General features: G+C 39.1%; 1 protein-coding gene across 4 annotated transcripts in view; it reads right to left on the minus strand.

Moving 5' to 3' along the window:
• Positions 1-1,922: 1,922 nt before the first annotated feature.
• Positions 1,923-15,012, minus strand: part of LOC145349904 (protein FAM117B-like) — a 334,408-nt gene continuing 321,318 nt past the window's right edge. For 3 of the 4 annotated variants that reach the window (XM_080198540.1, XM_080198542.1, XM_080198539.1), the window contains 2 exons: positions 14,455-14,575; positions 1,923-9,352 (listed from right to left, as the gene is read on the minus strand). In XM_080198540.1, coding sequence (XP_080054666.1) covers positions 9,037-9,352; positions 14,455-14,575 — 437 coding nt within the window. In that variant the 3' untranslated portion in view covers positions 1,923-9,036. Of the gene's footprint in view, positions 9,353-12,570; positions 12,619-14,454; positions 14,576-15,012 lie in introns of those variants that run through there. The other variant, XM_080198541.1, reaches the window with a different exon arrangement.

A 15,012-nucleotide genomic window follows, 5' to 3' on the forward strand; every position in this document is an offset into this window, starting at 1 on the left:
GCAGACCGACTTAAAACCTGTGAATTAGAAGAGAAAAACATTAGTATCGTTCCACATCCTTATACATTACCAGGGACGTCCCAAGGCTACTGAACCTTATTTAAAACAATCTCCTATATCCTTCCATCTTCCATCAAAGACTTGATCAGGCTCTTCTAGCCGCATCATGGTGGGATCTGCCCTGGATGATTCAATGGATATCTGTTTCCACTAGCTGTTACTGACCGGGGGGGGGACATCATAATTTCAAGGTGGTCAGCAAGAGAACTTGAAGTGAAATGAGAAAGTTCTTTATTTCAGAGCTGTTGGGATTTGGAATGTACTGTCTGGGAGATTCCATAGGAGGTTTTAAAAGAGGGCTGGCTAAATATTTGGAAGTCATGAATTGAGAGGGTTATTATTGATAGGGCTGGAGAATTGGGACTAGCTAGGCAGGTCTTTCTGGAGCTATTGAAGAGGGGCTAAATGGCCTCTTTCTGTGCTATGTGTTGTAAAATTCTATGATTCCATGCCTTGCATTTAACAAAGCCATGTTGGCCATCTCTGATCAGCTGCTATTTGTTCAAGTTGGGGAGAATTACCTAGTAATTGGCATTTTTGTCCCAGCCTTCTTAAATAATGGCAAATCATTAGCAAAATTCAAATCTTAATTGCAAAATTCCCAAATCAAGTGAACTCAAAGATTGTAAATAATGTTTCTGCACTTGCCTCGTGGAGATCTTTCAACAGTCTGGGATGAAAACCATCAGATCCGGAAGACTTACCTATTTAAATTAGTATTTTATCCCAGTGCCACATTGTTATTAGATTTAATGACAATAAGGGAGTTCTATTGCCAGCACCTATGCTCCATATAAACCCCATCCCATTCGATGCTGGAGTTTAGATGATCTTTAATACTGTTTAAACAACAGTTCCTGCCTACAAATCTGGCAATTGCTCCAGAAAACATATGCCCGTTGATTTTCAGTCGCAATCATGGACCAGTTGCAGTTGTGTTTCTCCCGCTGCAACAACCGTATACTCAACTTAGTCTAAATTCAATACACTCGAGTGGCGGACATACCTGTCTCTTCAATAGACCGCTAACCACAGATTTTGTGCCAAGGGCAATCGAAGCCAAGTTAAAAACGACATCAAGAATCAGGCAGATTTATTTCCTGGCAATCCCACTCCTCTTTATGATGCTGCTTGATTGCAAATTCGCAGGATATTTGATGTGTGGGGTTATACGAACGAATGTGCAAGGCCACTGCAGCAAAATCGAGGCTGTATCAAACATTTCCTGTTCTTAGTGGAAACTTAAAATGTTTTAAACACACCTTTATGCCTTCAGTTATTTATCTCCCAGAAAATTAAAATCTCCCATTAGAACTGCCTTTGTCTTTGCTAAATGTGTTTCTGAACCCTATATTCACGCATCCTTGCTGTCGGCACTTCCTACCAAATACAAACAAACGAGTCAAGCCCAGATTTCCGATATTTCCATTCTACGACCTACCAATAAGTCAATTGCTTCTCAATAGCAGAGGTAAATTGGCACACTTGCTCCGATACTTCCATCATGACCTTCCGGAGAAAGAAAAATCATGATCATGGTGCTGCGGTCATTGGATGTTGATAGTTCGTGAGAAGCGGAAAATTCTATTCTATCATGCATGCAGAAAGAGCATGGGGATGATGCAAAGACAAGGTACTTTCTGTAAGGAATGAAGTTAAAACAAAATAATAGTGCAAAATATAAGGATCTATTCAAAATGTTTGCCCTCAGTAAAAAACGTACAGCGCTGGGTCAGGAACCGAGTCATGTTTCAGCATAAATTAACATATTATTTGTATGCAGACCGAAATCCGCTGCTTTGTCCCACTAACCCAATTTTTTGATTTGAAAGATAATAGCAATTAAATGAATACACAATGCCTCCTGCTAATCATCCGCTTTACTTGTTTTATGTACGTTTCATGCAATACAAATGGAGTTTCCAGTTCAAAGATTGTAATAATTGCATTTTTCAATTGTTAAGAGTGAATCCCAACAACTCCTAAACATTTGGTCAGCAGCATTAAACTAACAGAGTCACTGGATCTGCAAAATGTGGTCTCAGATCAGTAAATAAGTGCTTAACACGTAGACCCCTCCCTCCCCCTGAATAGAAACAGAATTGTAAACTTACAACTTTCACCAGTACTTTGGCTTCTTTTAAGGAAGCAACACGGTGGTTTACTTGCATCTACTGATACCAGAAGTACCGAGTAATTTGTCAGTAACATTTCGTCACCCACAAGAGGCAGCTCTCAGTCAATGACCTCAATAACCAGAGTTCAGAACAGATCTGCTACAATCTCTGTTGGCTCTGGAACAGTGCCTAGCGATGAACACAACCAAATGCTGAACTTCTGAATCTAAATATGATATAGCTGAGCCATTTATAATGAGGAATGAGATCTTTGAAGTTGGGAAATTCCGATCTTCCACCGGGCAGGAGGGACAGGGAAGTGAATCCCCAGAGTGGCAGAAACAGTTTTAATGCAGGAGACAACTTTAGTAAAAGAAACTGAAAGCTGTACTCTCTTAGCACCATGATCAATGTGAGGGTCAGACAATTTGAAACATATCTAAAATGTGAATATACAACAGAACCTATCATAAAATGATAAATCAGAAACGGGTAACACTTGAAACTACTTAAGTCAAAATCTGGGAAGGATTACTACACAACATTACATGTGATCTGGGAAGTTTGGAAAAATTATAATTTAAATGAATGTTCAGGATACGAGATTCTGGAAGGATACAGCTTGGGAATGAGTGTCAGAGGATTGATGGATTTGAATGGTTTGTAGCAACATGCTACAGTGCAGAGAATCAGTTTATATATGAAGTGAATTAATGAGAAACAGAAAAAAAAATCTTGAGAGCATCACAAAAGATTGAACTGCAAAAGTATTGATCATAACGGACATCTGAATCCTAAAGATGGACAGGGCATAGTTGTCACCTTAAGTTGACAATTTCCAGCCAGGGGTCACTGGACAACAATTAGAATTGGGAATCCTGGCAATGTCCAAAAGTTAATTTTAACACCATCCATTTGTACCATCAACCGCAGACTCTCAACCAGAGAGTTACCAGAATGCCCACAAAAACTGCTATTTTCATGCAATTATAGGCTTTTGTTTGCACCAGTACTTAGCAATGAAGAATGCCACGATGCAAGAAAATCAATGCATTATCACTTGCCACAGATCTCAAGTTAATTACAGAGGAAGTCCAGAGCTGTGTTAAAAAAAATTCCTTTCCCTAGCAAAGGTGGGGCAGTGGTAGAAGGCAGGCCTCAGCACTTGAGATAGGGACAAAGGTAAGGGTTCCAATTCCTTATTATCTAGCGGGAAGCTAGCCACATGTCTCCGTCAAGTAAGGACAGGGTTTGTTGCCAATGGAATGGCCACTGGGGTCAAAGAACTGGCCAGACATGCAAAAAAAAGCCAATATTTGCTGTCCAAGCTCTTGCAACACTGGGGACTTGTTGAGGTATGAGAGTTAATGGAACTGGACCACAGCAGTAACCAAATCTTCTAGAGACATGAAGAGCAGGAAATGGACGAGAAGGAATCCTCTTTTTGGTGTCAACAAAACATAGGTGTCATCACAGGATAACTTGAAGTCATTTTCCTAGCAACAAACATCATCCTTTAAACAGGCCTCATTGTTTTGCTAGGGCTACAATATTTGTAAAGTACTTTTTCATGGATCTTCAGACAAGAAAAACTTGTAACCAACTGATGTTAGAATAGCCTTAGACTGGCCTGGAAGACAGTGATTCAGTCAAAACTTCATATTGATAAGGTGCCTCTTGGACATTACCATTAAATAAATCAAGCTAACAAATTACTTGCAATACAAAACATTTTTTACCCCAGTATAATTTCCACAGGCAATAGTCACCTTTCTAGTGCCTAATCCAAGTAATCTGGCTGTAATTGAAATCACGCCTGGACAAGTCTGCTTCTATTCTTGTCTTTGTGGGCCAGTGGCACAACAGATAATGCATCTGACTATAGATTAGGAGATTCCAGATTCGAATCCTGGCTGGATCATTGTATGATCTTGTCAATAGTTCACAAACTCAATGTCATTGCTTTGCTTCTACTCTTAATTAATGTACATGTTGCAAAGACACAAGAAAACATTTAGTAGCAGGCACCATGTTCTGTCCCCACCCAAGAGTAACCTACACTTTCCCGAGTTAAGATTAGAATGGAGTATGATCCATGTGGTTTCATTACATGCAACTGTTACCACTCGAGTCAAGTTTAAAACCGGAATTCTGAGCTTGGAGGGAGAGGCTGCAACCTGTTGCTTATACTTCCATCTCCCAATCTCAGTTGTTCTACCAAATGCAGGAAAAATCTTCTGATGAGGAAAAGGCAAGAAAATGAAGTGTAATACAGGAGGAAAAATAGACAAAATGCAGAGATGTGGGGAGAATCAGTCACCTCTGGCCACTCAGTGACTGGATAAAGAGGCAAAGCAGGAAGTCAACAATGAGCTAGAAATAGCACACTAAAAGACAGAAGAACCTTCACAATTGACTTAAGGTTTTTAAAAATAGGTTTTTTTGGTCATTACAGTGATGCAATTAAATCCCTAGCCCAGTAAGAACACAGCTGCCCGAATTTTTAGGCGAAGCAGAGCTTTATTCCTATGCTGATGGACTTTTTGCAGACCTTTAATTTGAGGAATATATATATGAAATGAAAAGCAGTTTATTTTCTTTCTGCTAATGTGCTGGACCTAAACAATTATTGATTTGTTGGGGAAGCTTCAGTTAGCATCAATGGAGCGCCAGAACACAGATTGGGTAAAACTGCACAGAACTAATATGAGTTCAGTTCAAGTGTATTCATGATAGTGAAGCACTGTGACAGATCTTCAAGTGGTGCAAGGTGGTACAAAAATTCAAAGTCTTTCTTCTTAAAACTTTAAACATAGGGTTTGCCCCACGTTAGGTCTACAGATCCAGTGTCTCAAACATGTTAGTCTAATGTGTTAATTCAATTGTTGCAGTAATAGTATTTAATGCTGATCTTGAAATCCAATAGTATTTCTAGACCTAGTACACAAAGCTCAGCATAAGAAAAGGGTTTAGAAAATAGACATTACATTTACTATATAACTTTTTTTTCAAACATACTAACAATTAAAACATTTTTCTTTACCCCAAATTTCTGAAAAATGTCAAAGCAATTTTAAGACTTTTTAAATACCAAGGAAATTGACTGAATTAACCCAGCTTGGATAAGTAAAGGCCTCTTTCACATGAGAACATCACCTTAAATAATGAAAATGGGAAAGGTTTTATACTTTGCACTGCCCATCAACGGCTCTTGCCTCCACGCAATCCCCAAGTTGAGCTGGTCATTTGTAATTAGCCAAGATGAGGTTTTGGTGGTGAAATATTGTGATAAAATGCTCAAGACTTGTGGTTGTTTCTTCATGGTGTATATGAACATTTCACAGAGCTTTCCATGCCAGATTGTAATGGTAGTTATCATAGATGATACTGCAAACATTTCACTCCGACACACAACTACAGCCATTAGTAACTTATTCAGAATGTTTTATCACTAATCAAACTGCAAAATCGCAAACTGCACAGAACAGGTTCCCTGACCACAAGAGTCAACAAAGTTGGTAGGAGCTTAGCAACAGTGAACCTCACCAAACATTAGGTGCTTTGTATGGAGCATTGTGCATGTCAAAATGGTGCCTATCAGGCACAGATAACAGTGAATCAAGGCAGTGTAACAGTGGTAAGAGAGTGAACACAACAGAACATAGAAAATGAGGACAGCATTGCAGGGAATATTCAAATTGTCAATTTTTGATAAATATATTTTGCAACAAACAGGCAGAAAGGTAGTAGTGGAGCCATTGAAAGGTACCAACAGTGATATAGTAAATAACTAGGGGATGGCAAATATTCTAAAATAACATTTGCTGTATTAAGAAAAGGAGAGCACAGACAATTTACTCAGAATAAAAGCTATTTTCTTTGGGAAGGGGAAGAGGAAGCGACACGGGTTAATTATCCATGGAAATTGACATTGCAGATGTGTTGAAGTCAAAAGGCAAGGCACTAGACCTGATGAGATATATACAAGGGCACTTAAGTGGCTTGTGAAATTGGTCACTTCTTTGCTACCATTTTTTATGAGTGGGAATTGAATCCAAGGATTGGAAAATAGTTGGTCATTAGCTTTTACAAAGAGAGGATTACATAGGGATACAGTGTCAATCCCAGGAGGTGACTGAGTCAGTACAAGACACAGGGGAGTACACATTCCAAGTACTGGGTAAAATTCTGGCCACACTACAGCAACAATATCCATGCAACAAAGGTAGTGGAGAGGAGGTGGCCTTGATACATTTGGTTGCTGATGTCATTTTAAACTTGCTTTAATTCCTCAATTAACAGTATGCACTAATTTCCTTTGGTGACCTGATCTGTTAGCAACATTTTTATAGCTTTTAATTAATAGTAAATGGCACCATCTTGGGCTCAATAATTGTGCAAAGCTGATTTCACAAGGCAATTAGTCCAAGGATTACTCCAACATAAAAACCTGCAACACACCACATTGTTTCCACACTAGAACTCCCACCCCAATTCAATTTGTTGCTTACTTACATACTCAAAACATCTTACTAATGACAGGCTCCCCTTTTGATGTAGATCTACTAGAGCAGCTGGAACCAAATTGCAATACCTAGGTGATATTCTCCAAATTCTTGACATCATCCTGAAGGCTGTACAACAGGTGCTATTTTGAAAGTAAATCTCAAATTAGGGATCCCATATGTAAGGACTGCAAAGTTCTACTGATGATGTCTTTTATCTCTAAGGCTTTATGGTTATAATATATAAAAACATGTTTACTGCAATGGACTTGGCAATTGAGACCAATACTTCCTGAATGTATGTAAAGGAACCCCTCCCCATATTGCATGTTTGTCAATAAGGTGCATTCAAGCTCTGAAACGCAATATGAGAGCACATGTGCTACACATGCGACCATTTATCAGTCACAGTGTTCAAACTGTCCTTTGAGCTTAAAAAAAAAGCAGCAATAGATATGAGGATCCTTCCTGTGGGAAAACTACCACAAACCTCCAGAACCAGGTCAACCTTGGAGTTGTCTTAAGACACAGCTGGACCTATTCCAGCATCTACCACCACCTAGCTCAAGTCACCTGATCAGAAATTACCCTCTGCCCCAACACTGACACCACTACTTGTTAAACTAGAGCGTCCCTCACTGCATACACCTTTAATTATAACATAAACTCTTCAAATCCACGCGATGTGAATTCTAGCACAAAATAGCAAATAGAGCAAAATCAGTACCTAATAACAGTGCCAATCCCTTTTTTCTAATAATGGAGTGGGATGTGTCCTTCATCAAACAACATGCAAACTTACATTTACAAAAACTGGTCCTCACCATAACTTTTAAGAACAGGAATTGGTCATTCACCTCCCCATACCCATCCTCCCATTTAATTTGATCACCGTTGGCCTGTATTTCAATTGCCTTTGCACTTACCTGGGAAAATGTCAACCCACATAATCTAAGTTGAGCCTAGATCTAATCATCTGAATAAGAAACAGCTAAGAAACATGTTGTGATTGATAGGGAGGCAAGAGCAAGGGGAAACTTCTCGCATTCAGCTTTAGATTGCCCACATTTTGTAACCTTTACACACTGCAGATAACTTGATCACTACAATACAAAATATGCTGTTTGATTTGGTTCATTGAATAGTGAAACTGGTTAGTTTTTCCCCCACAGTGTGAGCACATTCCAATAGCTGAAAGAAGTGGTGGAAGGTGGGGAAGCAGAAGACATTCCGAGGCTTCATAAAACTGCACATTTTGAAAATCTATAAAGGCTTTCTCAGTACTCCAAGGATATATTGTGTATTACATAACACCAGAGTGATTGTTCACAGCCAACTACAAAAAAGAAATTCAACCATCTTATATTTTCAACATTTGGACTTAAAATTGTGGTTGAACACAGACTAAAAAACATTACAATTTCTGTTAGAATTCACCATATTTCAGACAGGTATAAAATTGAGCTGTTTCAAAACAGAAGCAAGTACATCAAAGAAGGGCAATTAAAGGTAATGGGGACAGGCAAAATACTACCCAGTAATACTGGTCCACAAGCTCTGGTTGCACCAGTATGATGGTCAAGTCATTGGAGGATGAGAAACGGAAGAGGGGCTGAGGCAGTGAAAAGTTTTAATACTTATTCACTCACTATCACGAGGCTACCACTTCCAATACTTGTAATAACATGGTCATAACAGCAATATTCTACATAGTGGGATGACCAGTTTGAGAAATGTCCATTTTACCTGGTTATGCCTTCTCATGTGAAATTGGCCAGAGATACAGCAAATATACATGAGCACAAACAAAATGAGGAAAATTTCCTGAGAACAGAACTACTTAGCACTCAAGTGTTGCACTAGTGTAAAGCAGGCTTTCACTTGCCTTCGATTAACTCAGAAATGTTAACCTTATATATAATATATATATAATCTTTATTTAAATGTAAACAGAACAGGAACCATTAAAAGATATGGCTCCACAGAGGAGGGGGAAAAATAGTGACAACTGTAGTCCTTTCAAGTAAAGTTTTCTCCAATCACCTTGTTCAAGTTTGTGCCCCTCCACAGATTAGTCCTTAGTCCTTGTGCCTGTATGGGGAACAATCCACAGACTTAAAATACAGTATGCCAAAAGTCATGCACCATAGCAGAATCACTTCCCATTGTGAAAAGGTCAACATCCTGCTAAAGGAAGGCATTTATTTAAATGTCGCTGTTGAGTTGATTGGAAATTCCCTCCCCCAAGCCTCCCTTTGCCTGTACCCTGGGCCTGGAACCTTATTGCCAAGTTGTAGAGCTGCAGATATGTGATGTTGCTGTAGGTCTCCCCAGCGAAGGCCTGCTTCACTGGCTCATTTCTCCAACTCATCTGTTTGCGCTGACTGCTGGTGTACTGAAGCCTGCAGGTGGCCCATGCAGGTTCCTCTTGAAATTCTATCTTGCTCCACATGCATTGGCAGAGGAATAGGTTGTGCCAGCGACACTGTGGGTATGACTGCTGCAGGGACAATGAGGCCATGATTGGAGCCCTTCAGTGTAAGATCTTGCGTGGGCAGAAGTGGCTTCAGGATACTGACCAGACAGAAAGCAGAGCCACTTTTTGGGATAAAGTTCACCTTATTTTTATCTGGACAGAAGAACGGAGGAATTTCATGCAGCTGCTTTGGTCTAGAATCAAGGAAATACAGCATCAACAAAAGCAAACAAATTAAGTTTTACAACATTATCATCAAGATAACTGACAAGTTTCCCAGGCACAACCAATTAGTTCCCAGCATAGTTTCCAGATTTAATTTTTCTAGCCTTGGCTCAGTGAGCAGTAATTTCATTTCTCAGTCAGAAGATTGGTGAATTCGAGTACCATTCCAGATACTTCAGCATGTAATTCAGGCTTGATGGTGCAGAGAAGTACTGAGGGGAGCTCAAGTGGATGCTAAGAATTCCACTGCACTACTCGGAGGAGGGCAAGAATTTCTCTCAGGTGTCCAGGCCAATATTTATCTCTGAAACAACATCCTTAAAACTGTCACTGTGTTCCCGACACTATAACTGTGACTACCCTTTAAATGTACTTCATTGGATGAAAGTGCTTTGAGATATCGTGAAGTAACAAACAATGCTGTACAATTGCAAGTTATATTGCTAAATTTTAAAATAGTTCAGGTGTTGGCTACAAACATCAGTACAATTAAATTATTAAAGACAGGCAGAGTCCGCATGAAAACAGTTTCACAGCAGCAAACAAAATTGGAAGAAAAATAATGGGAGGATGAGTCCAAGGAATGGTTAATCCAGGTGCAATCTGGAACATCACAATGGAGCAAATTGCCCAAAACAGAGGCAAAGTTCTCAAAATGACATGACAGAGAAATCTGAGGAAGAGGGTGAAGATAATGATGAATCCAGACATACTATACTGGTCACAAGTAGTAGTTCTGTGATTAATGTGTTAGCTGGAGACTCCTTTAACTGTGCAGTACTAGATACTGTCTGTACTTCAACAGTGTGTGGGCCAAATTGGTTACCATACATATGGTTAAGGACTGTAAATATCCTGCTGCTTTGGGTTTGGTGATGACAACTCATCAAGGTCTGTAACAAGAGCTATATTCTACGCAAAACAGTTCTCTGGACAGATACCTATATGTAGTTAAAGAAACGATTGATGAAAAAAGCACAAATTAAACTTGACTTGGAGCATAATATAGCAATTATTTTTGAAAAGACAGTGCATCTACAACTTACCCAGTCAAGACATTATTGAATCTCCTCAACAAAACCGGATGTTTCTCAGCAGAGTGTTTAGTATTAAATGGTGATGATGATGAAAATGAGGAAAAAAAAGTCTCAAAGTTGCACGGACAATTTAAAAGTCCTGCTAAAATATGCAGGTGCAGTCAATGGGAGAGAATATGAGGATTATTAGAAGAGATCAATGAAAAGTATAAAATCTGCAAAAGGTATTGGAGAACACCAGGATGTCCTATTGGAAGCCATTTTTGATATATAAAACTTTAATGAGATGGATGCCACGGATGACAATGGTACGACAATGCAGAAATATTTTCATTTTTCATTTTGTAGACCTGGCAGTCAGATTTAGTCTTTCTACAAAAATCCTTAGCAAGTTCAGAAGCATTATTATTGGCAAAATCACAAATGCTGGACCAGACCTGTGACACCAGCAAAGTTTCAGAAACATGAATAACCAATTGTGCTGCAGCTGCAAGTCCTTTCAGCGATGAACTTTGTGAAAGTATCATGTGATGATCGATGAAATATTGCATAAATGTTTAGCAGATCAAAACAGATTGCAAGTTGAAAGAAAAATAATTTGTTCCAAACAATTGGAGGGTATGGTCATCAGTCTGAGTAAAATCCCAAATTCCCTTCTTTTCTGTATCATAGTCCTCCTGCCATACAGTTAGATCAAGATTTTCTGTTCATTTGAATGCTTCACATAGAGATAGTTTTGCAACAAAACTAAGGTCTTAGAAAAAATATGGAGAGCACAGAGGACAAATTTCACTTCAGGAGATTTAGTATATGATAAAAAAGGTCAAAGAAAATGGAAAGATATTATTAATCAAACTGGGCTATCAAATTATGAGGATATTTTTCTCACAATTAATCAAATTATTTGTACAATCTGAGCAGTTGACAGAAAAGCACCTTGCACGTCAAATGTCCACATTTTTGTGATGAATGTCCTAAGTACCAGAATGTACCAAATGAAGACTGAATTGTGGCAACGCGAGTAATTATGACACAGAAAAGCTATTTTATCCATGGACTTGAAGCCCAGAGTTGATTTAAATAGCATCTTCTTCCCCCATCAGTCCAGAAGGATCATCCTGATCTGAAATATCAACTCTGTTTCACTTCACAGCTGCCGCATAACCTGCCGTGTAGTCCCAGCATTATGTTTTTATTTCCGATTTCCAGCATCTGCAGTATTTTGCTTTTGTCCAGAATTGGTTGTCAGGTGACATATATTCTACAGGATTCCAATGATTGTGGAATGTGCAGGAAAAGATATTGGTGAGCTCAAATGTTGGATGAATAATCATTACGATGACCAAGTAGTGAGGTCCGTAGACTGGCAGGAATTGTGGTGGGAGAAAAAAGACTAGAGCATAAGAAGGCACAGCTCTATCTTTGGGTTCACCTTGATTTTGCTGGACAATTGTCTTTCCTAATTTCCTTTCTGATTTACTTTTGTCACTGTTTCCAGCACAGCTCTAACCTCCTCTTTCAATGCTCATTACTGTTTGGCTCTGAAGTCATCATGAAATTACTACCCGAGGTTCTGCTTCTTAATGTCTTACCTAGCTCACTAAATTCAGGGCCCCATCCCTCTTTCTACCTATGTCATTGGTACCAACATGAACCATGACCTCTGGCTTTACACCCACCCCCTTAAGAATATCCTGCAGGCATTCTGTAATATCCTTGAGCCTGATATCAGGGAGGCGATGCCATCCTGCAATCATGTCTGCAGCTGCAGAAATGCTTGTCTGTTCCTCACCATGTCTGGTGGAGAACAGCAGTGCTACCTCACAACTCCAGGGACCTAGGCTCAATTCTGGCTTCGGGTCACTGTCTGCGTGGAGTTTGCACATTCTCCCCATGTCTGTGTGGGTTTCTTCCCACAGTCCAAAGATGTGCTGGTTAGGTTGACTGGCCATGCTAAATTGACCCTTAGTGTCAGGATGATTAGCGGGGTAAATGTGTGGGCTTGCAGGAATAGGGCCTAGGTGGGATTGGTCAGTGGTCAGTGCAGGCTCAATGATTCCTGCACTCTAGACCCCTGTACTTGTACTACCTGAAGCTCAGGTGAATCAACTCTGCTGCAGCTAAAGAAACCAAATTAAAGTAGTTACCTAATAAACTAATACAGCTGCTCTTCATCAGAAATTTAGGTTCCTTCCAGTCTGCAGGGACAAACAAATTCTAACTTAAACAGTAAGTTTTAGTTTAATACTAAATGCAAACGAGAGCTAGAAGCCAAGGTCGTCACAATTGTGAATTTTTCATAGCTTCCAATAAATTTGAGGATAAACTAATAACAGAGGCAAAACAAAAAAAAAAGGGAGTTAGACAACAGGAGAGGGTTAAGAGTTTACGCTGAAATACCAGATAAGAAGCAACAATTGTTGTCACAAGTTGATTTGTACTGTAAAGGTCCATGGACTTCAAAAGCTAAAGTGAGAATGTTGCTAGCAGATTCAAAGAGTGAATGGGTGATAGTAGAATGGATATGCCCATAGCCGGAAAAGTAATCTCCCAAATCATTATAGCTCTTCTGGCCACATATATTCATAGGAGCGCAGGTCTAATAAAACTTGCATTTCAGTAAGACAATACTTTTCAGAGATAGCATCTTCAAAGAGGCAGCGGGCACAGAAAAACAGGAATAAGGATAGAGTAGAATTAAAATTGTAAATCATGTTTGTGGGGTTTTGAAATTTATTGGTTCAGATATTGAGCAAAGTAGGTCTAAAATAATTTGAATTGTATTACTTCCATTCAGGTTAATCAGAGAAAGATGATGTATTATCCAAACAGACAGTGATTTTGAAGCTTGATTTATTTGTCAGTTGAAGTGGCTGTAGACTCAGATGCCTAATTTTGATATGTTAAGCAGCAGAATGGAGTAAAGTAGAAGATATTTTAAGGCAAATAAAAAAAGAAAATTGAAATTGGATAAACGCATGCTTATGTTCCCATCCTTACATGAGCCAAAAAACATGAAGCTAGTTAGTTCTGGTGATGTTTTACATGCTAATCTTCACGATGGGTATTCCAGTGCAGCTGGTTTAATAATATTTCTGATGGTTGAGAATGAGAAATATTGTCCTTTTGCATCAGAAGCTAAGATTGTTACAAAGATTGTTACAAATGTTGGTTGTTGGGTTCCAAAGTAACGTACAACTCTCAATGTTTAGAAAAGTATTTAAAAAAAAATTCCAGTTCTATCCTGCACCACCTGACTCTCTGGAGTATAAATTTACTAAGAATGTACTCTTTCTTGCAACTATCATATATGTCAATGCAAATTAGTGTTTTATGATACACTTCATTGACCACTAAATTATTTCACCCAGTGACAGACCTATAAACATTGGTACTTTACTCTATTGCTTTCCCTAGTGTCAGATCTTTAAAGGCAAGTACTACACACTATTGCTTTCCACTGGTGACAGACTTACAAGAACCAATACTTCACCCCGTATTACACAAGTGGGAAAGGTCAGCTGGATGTTAGCTTGTAGGCTCAATCAGACAGTCCAAAAAAATGTCAAGCCTGTCATTAAGTTAAATTTAAATCTTAATGATTACCCTGATCCATTTAGCTATTTGCAATCAATTAGACATGTGCATGGCTCTAAACCATCAGGCATTAACATACCACTGCCAGTATGTTAAAGTCTCACACAAAAGATTAAGAGAGGCCTGAATAATTACTAGTCTTCTTTTACACCTGCCGTCTGGACCAATGGATATTCTAATTGTTGTGAAAATTTGATTGGAGAACGACATGTAAAGAAACATGTTACTCTCACAAAAAGAGCAAAACAGGGAAAAAGAAAAAACAAAGCAGAAAGAATAATCACTCAATAATCCATTTTGATGGTTACAGCCCCGCAGAAGTATAAAGCAATAGCCTTGGACATGATCACATGGAGTCACGTGGAACCCTGAAACCCAGACGTGCAGTGAACTGACATCGACAGGCCGATGCACTCTACACATAGCCTCATACTTACGAAGTTTCCTCAAAGGCTTTCACCCTCTCACAACCTTCCGGTGGTTCTCGTTTGAAGTCATAACTGTTGTTCGGTTTTGGAGAGGAGGCATACTTGGGTAGTGGAGAGCTATTCCCGCTTTCTGCAACAAGACAGATTACAAGATTTGGTATTTGTTTAAACAAAGTGAAAGATTTCAATAGAAGAATTGTTGCAAGTTTTATGCCTGTGTTGGGTGTTCTCCCTGGCTCTGGTACTCTTACATTTAGGGGCAGCCCAAACTGTACAATATTTAAGAATACAATAATGTAATCCAAGTTGTGACAATATGATCCTCCAGATTAAACCTGGAGATCATGTTTTTCACGTATCTCCACATGCGCACTCTCCCCTTCTTAGATGTGAATACTTGTTGGCCATCTGTGATGGAAAAATAAATTTCTTGACGCTCCCGGTTATCCCGGATAATGGACCTGGTATGAGATCATTGGTATCCTTTGCATCTGCTGGAAACAGACTGCATTACGGGACCCCACAAACCAAGTCCAATATTTTCTTCCTACCACATGCCCTCACCTG

This window comes from Carcharhinus amblyrhynchos, chromosome 11, assembly GCF_965287045.1.
Source record: "Carcharhinus amblyrhynchos chromosome 11, sCarAmb.v2.hapA, whole genome shotgun sequence".
Taxonomy (NCBI): domain Eukaryota; kingdom Metazoa; phylum Chordata; class Chondrichthyes; order Carcharhiniformes; family Carcharhinidae; genus Carcharhinus; species Carcharhinus amblyrhynchos.